Raw genomic sequence first — 9,470 nt, 5'->3', positions numbered from 1 at the left:
GAAGGAGTCCTGTCTTAAAGGCCCCTGGGGGTGATGAAGAAACATATTTTCAAAATCTGTACCGAAAGAATTAAGTCTCTACCCTCTCTCTCAATAGTCTGGTGTGAAGCATGAAGAAAGTTTTATTTTTTCCATCTCCTTACTCATGTGTCTTAGTTCTTAAGGGCAAAGCCTTTGGGAGTGAGGGGTGGTTGAGGGAAATGGGAAGAAGTGGCTGAATCCAAACCGGATGTGCTGAGTTTCCAGTAGAGGGCTATTCTTACTTTAAAATCGTTGGAAGTAATATTCAAGTGTGTGATCTAAATGAAGTTGTCTAACTATCTTCTTTAACAACATTTAAATTACTGAATTGATGAGCTAATTTTCTATCTGGTTGCTCTTGCTGGAGAATAAGCTCACACAAAAAAAAAACCCTAAATACACACACATATAATTGAGTGCACTCAGAACCGGTGAAATCTGAATAAACTGGCTTGTACCAATTTCCTGGTTGTATTATTATGCTATTGTTATGCAAGATGTTGTCATTGAGGGAAACTGGATATAGGATATCTCTGTATTATTTCTGACAACTGTATATAAGTCTACAGTGATTTCAAATTTATTTTTAAAACATGACTGTTTCTCTGTAAGACCCCACTTCCAATGAGGTTGGCCAAAGTACCTGTGTGCCTCCTTTCTCTGTATGTATAATGAGGCTGCAGATGCTTAATTGAATGATGTCCAAAGTAATAAGCTAACACTTTTTACTATTAGAGCACTTTGTTCCTAAGTACCTTGTATGCACTAACTCATTTAATCCTCACAACGAACCTAGCAAGTGGATATTTTATAAGAAAACTGAGGCAGAAAGCGGGTCAGCAACTAGTCCAAAGTTATTTGGTTGGTGCATAAAGAAGTTGAGATTGAAACCCAGCTCCTAAGCTTATACTCTAACCACTGCTCTGTACTTTCTCTCAGTAAATATTGTTATGATTTCATTGTTTTACCAATTATCTTAATGAATAGCCCATGTTACATTTAGAGAGGCTTGAACTTTTATTTATATGATCTATAACTTCTAGTACTGTTTCCAAAATGAAGTGATATCCAACTGGATAGGATTAGGACTAAGTTAGCCCTGTTCAATCTTATCCTAATATTTTTAAATTGGCCTTTCAGCTTATCACAAATCTTTTATTTTAGTTTTGTTGCTCAATGTATCTCCTCCTTCTTCCTTCATCCCAGCTTGTTCCTTACACGTTTTGTAAGCATGCCAGTCAGCAAGCTACAGCCCAGGGCACGTCTTACCCGCTGCTGATTTTGTACACGCTATGATCTAAGAGTGGTTAGGACTTTTTCAATAATGGAAAAAATCATGAAGAACAATTATCTTGTGACACTTGAAAATGATACGGAGTCCAATGTCAGGGGCCATAAACGAACGTTTCATTGGAACACAGGCATGCTCATTTATTCAGGTCTTGTTTACAGCCACTTTCATTCTACAAAATCAGCATTGATGAGTTGCAACAGAGACTGGATGGCTCTCAAAGCACAGAATATTTACTTTCTGGCCCTTTAAGAAGACTTGGGTAGCCGGTGTTGTGTAGACCCCTGTGACATGTGAGGGGCAGGTATTGTAAGCATCATGAGAGTGGCATCTTCTTAACAATTTATAAGAGGTAATGAGTTTGTGTGATGTTTTTAAAGAATATGATGAAAGACATTAGAGAAAGTGACATGAAAGCAAAACCATGCACCCACGTAGAAATGGCAGCTGAAGCGTGGCAGCCTCTGATGTGCTCGTTCTAAACAAGAGAAGCTGGGGCTGGGCCCCCTCCCTCCCCAAGGCCTGCTTCCTCCATTGAAGGGCGTGGCTAAACCTCAGATGCTGCTGAGTCTTCTTATAATAACCCTTTAGATAAGAGTGTTAGCTTAGGGAGGGCCCTAAACCTTCAGTTAAAACATGTACTGAGGTTTCCTTTGGACCTGGAGAAAGCAAGTGGATCGCTAACGTAGCTGAAATTCAAACTGGTTGTCTGTCATCGGTTATAGAATGATTGGAAAAATAGAATAATTATATGATATAAAAAGAGCAATATGTGTGGAATGCAAATAAGCTTGCTAATTGGAGTTCTCTGCTATGAACCTCATTCAGGCCTGCTTATTTTAAGGGGAAAAAAATGCTTACAGGTAATTTTCTTATAAAGCTGTTCATTTTACTTTTAGCTTCCTTTTCAATGCAAAGTCTAATCAATTATAAAGTTTTCATAGTTAATCAGACTGAAAATATGCTTATTTGGAAATAACAAACTTAATGCTCATTTTATTTGAGATTTGATTATCATTAATGATAACATTAAATATTGAAATAAAGAGACTTCAATAATATTGCCTGGGGTCCAGAGCTTTTTATTAATTTTGTTTTCATTAGAAGAATTCTTTATTCACCAGGTGTTTTTTGTTTTTGCATCATTCAGTTAAAATATTCTAAAATATTCTTTCAAACAAGATTCGGGTATCACAGGTCATCAGTAACTGCTAATTAATATGCCTGTGCATAAGCAATCCAGTGGTTAATGGCTTGGAAGTCATGCAATGCATTCAAGTTAAATGTATGGCACTCTAGTTCATTAACAATGTCATGCATCCCAAAACAAATGGTCAAAATGAATACAAAGAGTATCCCCCAACCCCTACTCATCTTTCAAAGCTCTTTTAAGTCTTTCAGACTGCGGGATGATCTGGCAGAAAGGTCATCATTTGAAGGAACATGCTAGCAGCCTAAACGAATGAAACTAAGTACTCGGATTGTGGCTTAATATTTATCTCTGGACATTCCCACCATTTCAAGTGAATAAATGATCAATTGTCAAGAAAAATATATATATTTTTAAATTCCAACGCTTGAGTTAGCTCTGAAGTTAGATTTATTTTCTCTTTATTTCAAGGCCACTGCTTGCTTTTCCAATTGACTTAGACTCTCTCCTGCGTATGTACAGGCTTAGCAAATCTTCAATCTTTTTCTTCTTCAGGGAAAGGATTCTTGGTTGCTGAGAATGTGCACCTGGAAGTAAATAAAAGGAATGAATCATTAAGCCACCGAATTTTTTCAGGTTAATTAAATATCAATATATTAGTTTTAAAAAAGAAGTTTGCTGTTTCTGCCACTCTACTATCAAAATTCTGTATAAATTTACTCCAGACATGTATAAGTAAATATGTGTTTATGCAATTTTGTGTCCTATGCAGTTCAGTTATATAAATTAAATTATAATAAATACATTTTCTTATTAATATGTATTAAGGTATGTTTCTGACTTAAAAAATAAAAATGGTCATTATATAAATTTTGGTATAAAAATATGAAGAAAAAACTTGAAGCCACCCTTAGCATAATTTTCCAGAAATAACCATAGTTTTATGCATACACACTTTATACCATACTTTAGTTTACCATTACCCTATTATGGGACATTTAGGCAACTTTCAAATTTCCTGTTGCTATAAATAACACTGCAGTGAAGAGCCTCATACTGCATCCTTGGTTACATCGCTGAATGTCTCCTTAGAATAGATTTCTAGATGGTTAATTTCTGAATATGTTCCTTGGGAAATTTCTTGGAATAAAATAGAAAACCAAGCATTTGTAATTTAATTATTTATATATCTGAAGCATTGTTTTCTCCTCTGTTTAGTGTTTAAAACATAAGCAGGTATCACCCAACCAGTGTGGCTCAGTTGGTTGAACATTGTCCCATGCACCAGGAAGTTGCCTGTTTGATTCCCCATCAAGGCACATGCCCCATGAAACTAATCCATGAGCTAACCACTACTCTGTTATTTTCTACTGGGAGTTATCATCAGCCTACTCTTTTCCTAAATTAATCAATACCTTTATCTTTCTCCATCTCCCTCCTCCTTCCCCCTGTCCCTTCCTCCTTCTTTTCTACCCTCCTCCTCCTCTCCCTCTCTGCCTTTATATAATTCATCATAATTTAGTAGTTAAGCCTTGGCACACCGCCCTCACACCTTCCAGATATTTCAGCATTCAATTATTAGCTCTTATCTTTCCAGACTAAATACCAATGATCTTTTGATTTTTTTTCTCAAATGATGTCTCTAGCCCTCAGAGTTTTTGGAATTCTCATTTCATTTCTGGACTTCCTCTGTTCCTGCTCATCATTGTTACAAACAACCATGGTGTCCAGGTCATCCATCACCCTGGTGGATAAGCTGTCCTTGGGGTAAAGCTCTTCCAGATTCTTCCCAGAATGAAATACATGCCTTTTGTACATTTCTCCCTGTAGACGGACAAAACATTAGAAGCAAGAGCCTGTAGACTCTTTATGGGTCATCTAATTCTTTCTATATCCCTCTTTTTCAGCTGAAGAAACTGAAGGCTAAGTAAATTAGTTAACTTGCCCAATTACATGGCTCTTTGGTATCTATTGTTTATACTTGTTGGCCCAATATTAACAAATATAACATATTAACATACACAAGTATATGGGAGTTCTGTTTTTAACAAAGCATGATTTAAAGCAACATCTCTCAACTGTATTTAAACTATTTTATTCCAAAACATCAAAGTAATAAGAACCTTTTGCATATTATGAAGGCACTTGTTGTAGTTCTTGACTTCTGTTCTGATGATTTCCCTGATTCTCTGATTTCCCTGAGAACAATAGAGACTAACACTTCTTCACCCTCATCCCCACCCTGACCTGGTAGCAAAAGAAAAAATAAGTGCGGAATTTGTACAGGTACATCCAGGGCCAACTGAGCCACTAGAGATTTAATCAAGACTCTTGAGACGAAATCTCAATGTTCCTGCCACGATTTAACTTTTAGATATAGTGTCTTCTTGACCCAAGACACTCTTCCATTATAATCGTACAAACCAAATGGATAGTCTTGTTTCCTGATCTGCAAACAATTGCTTATGTCAGAGGTTAAAACAACTTCAATAAAGTGAAAAGTTCACTCTTGTTACTTGCGTAGCAACGGCAGTTAAAGTTTGCAGACCAGCTGGGTCAATAGCAACTCTGTATCAAGAAGAAGTGGCTCCCAAAGCTGAAGTGAATGGAGGATGGAAATGCCATGTTGAAGTGTGCTCAAAAAAACAGTCTCAGACTACTCAGGTAGATGAGGAGAATGTACAGTCCCTACTGCGACTGATGTCTTGCAGCCTCTGTTCAAAATATGTTTAAATGTTAATAACAAACATTTAGACACTCGTTTTGTGTTTCTACTTTAAAGCTAAGCTGCTGAAAGAACATTTCCTCTAAAACATAAAATTAGTTTAAGTTACAATAACACTTGCTAAAATAATAAATTTATCTATCAATAATATCTGGCTTTATGGATCAGCAAATCATGAGGATTTTTAGTTACTAAGGTGAAAACAAACTAGATATATAAAGGCTCTACAATATCTTGGGAAAGTGTTCATCTGAAACGCTTGTGGTTGATTGCTATTTTAAGAGATTATGGAAATACATAAGAATTCTCACAATAAAATATACGCATGCAAAATTTAGTTATGCTTTAGTGTTCCACTTGTGTATAAATAATTCTAATTTTATAATTTAATAACTTAATTATTAAAGTATATAATTCTAATTTACTAACTCACTGCCACTCACACAGCCTTTGCTGCAAGCATTGGAAGCTCATTCGTTGAAACACCACCAAGAAAAGAGCAAAAGCAATACGTATATGGCTAAGGTATCTCTCAACTTACCAGTGAGGGCGAACCTATGACACGCGTGTCAGAGGTGACACGCGAACTCATTTTTTTGGTTGATTTTTCTTTGTTAAATGGCATTTAAATATATAAAATAAATATCAAAAAATATAAGTCTTTGTTTTACTATGGTTGCAAATATCAAAAAATTTCTATAGGTGACACGGCACCAGAGTTAAGTTAGGGTTTTTCAAAATGCTGACACGCCGAGCTCAGAAGGTTCGCCATCACTGCTCCGGACTGTTTCTCCCTCGTTCTAATTCTCCAAAAGACCTTTCATCGAGTGCCTTCAGAGAAGATTGTATTTTAATATAAATTTACTGATGTGAAAACCTCTAAATTCGTAAGAAGTTCCAAATTATTAAATATTAATCATTCAGCTTGCTGGGAGTTAATTACTTGCGATTTGTTTAAAAAGCAATGAGGAGGGACTTGGTAAGCCAGCCATTTTTTCTACCTTTTACTTCATCAGCTAAGTACATCTCAAGGAGTCCTTCCAATCACATGAAAGCAATGTGTTTGCTGTTTGTTTTATTTAAAAGTGGCAACAGTTTATGTGTTTGTGAATGTTCCCCAGGTTTGTATTTCAACCTTCCCAAGTCCAGAGCAAGTAAACACAGGTTATGACCCAATATTCAGGCTAATGGTAAAAAAAAAAAAAATAGTGTTAATTTAGGGGCATCCTTTTATAATTTTATGTTGCATTTTGGGACTCTTCCTTTTCCCTTACTCGTCTTTCTGACTTTTCCTTGCTGCTGTTCACATGATGTATAAGGATGAGGACAATATTCTAATATTAATAGCTACTATGAAATACAAGAGGAAGTACTATCTTCTCATCACGTGTGTGCTTGTAGGGTTCACCCCTGAGAGGAATATATATGGCAATGGATCAGTCTAAAGCCACTTCCCTCTTCCTCACAATTCAGCACATCCATACTGGATTGACCCTTTCAAGACCCGGGGCCCGGGGCTGACCACCTTGTTTCCTCCCTGAGTGCGGTGGATGCACTGCCGAGATCTCCTCTTCCTCTCCAGCCAGTTGCCTCCTTCCTAAGCCATGGTTCCTGGAGAGGACACAGTCCACATAGATGTCCCAGAAGAGTTGGGCCAGATCCCAAAACAGTGCCCCATGCTTCAAGTTCTCCGATGACTTCAGGTAGATCATGAAATCCCAGAAACCTGACACAGTGTTGGAAATCCGAGGCTTCCGCATTTCCAGGAGGAGCACTGAGGAGGATTCCCAGCACTGGGGATCGGCTTGGCCAAGAGCCAGCAGGTCTGTCTGGCTATGACAGAATAAAGGAGACACACAGCACATTCCCACAATGAGCAGGGAGCAGGTGAGGCTCAAGGGACGGTAGAGCCCTCCTCTGTTTCCAGGATCAGCCATGGCCCTGAAAATGCACATGATGGAAATATCTCACATGAGTCCCTGCTTGTGCTCCACTCAGTAAAGAAAATAATGATGCCTTTAAGAACCTTGGTGCCAGCAAAGGAGACACACCATTGTCCCTAGGAAGTCTTACCATTTTTTCCCATATCACAAGCACTATTCTATCTTAAATGATTCATTGTTCAGCTGGATAGTGTAGACTAAGAAATATGTACTCCTAAGATGTACACTCATCCTTTAAGATGAATGAGTGAACACATTTTTTCTAGTAAAGGAATATAATTTAAAAGATCTTAAATGAAATTTTAAAATCTTGTTGCATGGCTTTCATTCTTTTACAAAATCATAATTCAGCTTAGCTATCCTAATCAAGGACTCTTGTGCAATTAAGAATTTTAATATATCTCACCCTTGGATGCCTTCCTGTTCAGGTAATTTTAATTTTTTTAAAAAAGGCATAAGAATTGTAAAATGTTGTAAATAAAAATAAACAGGAGATAGTGTGCTAAAATGTATGTGAGCCAAGGGACATATATTTAACCCATTAGAGTAGACTCAATGGACATTTTACCACCACCTAAAATATTCTCCAATTCTGATATAACTTTCATAAAATGATGTTCTCTCATTTCTCTTTTCTTGCTATAAATCTCAAGAATTTTAACAAAAATAATTTGCCTCTTGTTAAATTTTTCTAGCTATCAAAGCCTGTTGCAATAAAATCAAGGCATCCATATACCAATTTGAAATTATGTTACACTTCAGACACATGCAATGAGAAATGATATCCTTAAGATAATAATATCTTTATTTTTCCTCAGACAGGTTATCTGACTCTTCACAGACTATACAAAATGTATCTCATTTTGCACAGGAGGGGTCACTTTCAGCCTTATCTTATAGTTCCTAACATTTTAGATGTTAGTATCATGAAGGCAAGGAGGGCACAGCTCGTGGAAATACATCTATATGGAAACATTGAATGACAACACCATAATACAGAATCTTTTCCTCCTTCACAGCAGCAGATCGTATTGAGACACCCTTAAATCGATATTTCATAAACCGTCATGTATGTTCCTGTTTTGAAGAGGTATGTTAGATACAAGATTATTCAGAAATGTTCCCCCTGTATTTCAGGTCATTTACACAAGATCTCTACCTGAACAAAATTACATTCCATTTGTCCTCTTCTGAACTAAACTATCAAAGCGGAGGGGCGCCAAAGTTGCTTTTTCTTAGAGGACTAGTCCCAGATGCCAATGCTAAGTTGAAGACAGAGGGCGGGCGCTGTCCAGCGTGCTGAAGTTGGCGCTCTCCGCGTCTCCCTGGTCCCTGGCAGCTCGGGCCACAGCGCTCACTTGGGCTCCTTTAGGAGCGCCCTCCTCGAGCTTGGAAGTTCCTCAACCCCGGGGTCCTCGCCCCGCACCTGGTCCCACAGCCTCACCCTCCTCGGAGCAGAGCTGCCAGGGACCCTCTGTGTGTCTTCTGTGCCCCGCTAGCCTCCTTACTCCACGCCTTTCCTCCCAGGGGACAGAAGGGCGCCCCTCCGCACTTACCTGCCCAGCCCCGTCTGGATTCCCGCGAGCGAGCGGAGACAAGAGGCTCAGGCTGCTCCCAAGCGAGTGCAGGTCCCCAGTGGCGGCGTCCTGGCGGCTCCTGCGCCTCTTCTTAAGCAGTGGGAGTGCTCCGCGCCTCTCCAAGTCTACGTCAAAGCGCCGGGAAACCGCAGCCACCCCTCGCCCCCAAGTCCGTCTCCCACATCCTCTTCCTTCCCTCCCTCCCTCCCTCCCTCTCTCCTTCCCTCCCTTCCTCCCTCCCTCCCTCGAAGATCTCACTTCAGGATATGAGCAGAGTTAGCCACACACACACTCACTGACCGTGACCCACACCCACCCTCCACTCAGCGGCATTGAGCCTTTGTGCGGTTGGTTTGGCTTTTCCGACCGCTGCAGGCAGGAGCTGGAAAGTTGAAACCCAGCCCCAAACAGGTCTAGGAGTGAGAGAAAGTGCCCCGATCCCCACGCCCTAGGCGTGCCTTGTTTGGGAATCAATAGCGGAGAGAAAAGACCCCGGACTCCTAAAGTCCGGGAAGGCACGTGGGCGCCCTCCCGGCGGTCAGTAAGGGCTGCAAGGACATTCCTTGGTGTGAATGTTTCCTAGTAGAACACTGCTGGGGCCAGGATGTGGGGAAGGGGCGTGGAGCTGCTGGAAGCTCCTGGCTGGGTTCAGGAAATCCCTTCATCTCCAGCCCAGGCTGCCACTGGCGTCGCTGGAGTCAGCCCACTGCTCCAGCTTCACAGCGGGGTCCCTGTTTTCCAAGAAGAGGAACCGGCTGGGATT

General features: G+C 39.8%; 1 protein-coding gene across 1 annotated transcript; it reads right to left on the bottom strand.

The window, feature by feature from the left end:
- Positions 1-2,912: 2,912 nt before the first annotated feature.
- On the bottom strand, positions 2,913-8,733 carry FAM237A (family with sequence similarity 237 member A). The gene is made up of 3 exons (XM_070423288.1): positions 8,687-8,733; positions 6,713-7,128; positions 2,913-3,049 (listed from the first exon to the last, which is right to left on the bottom strand). The coding sequence occupies exons 2-3, from the start codon at positions 7,122-7,124 to the stop codon at positions 2,913-2,915; spliced, it is 549 nt and encodes a 182-aa protein (XP_070279389.1). The 5' UTR covers positions 7,125-7,128; positions 8,687-8,733.
- Between the last annotated feature and the right edge of the window lie 737 nt (positions 8,734-9,470).

The sequence above is a fragment of the Myotis yumanensis genome, unplaced genomic scaffold, assembly GCF_028538775.1.
Source record: "Myotis yumanensis isolate MYYU_CA2020_CCGP unplaced genomic scaffold, mMyoYum1.0.hap1 SCAF_8, whole genome shotgun sequence".
In the NCBI taxonomy this organism is placed as follows: domain Eukaryota; kingdom Metazoa; phylum Chordata; class Mammalia; order Chiroptera; family Vespertilionidae; genus Myotis; species Myotis yumanensis.
Note: the sequence above shows the minus strand (reverse complement) of the source record. Positions and strands in the feature narration are given on the sequence as shown.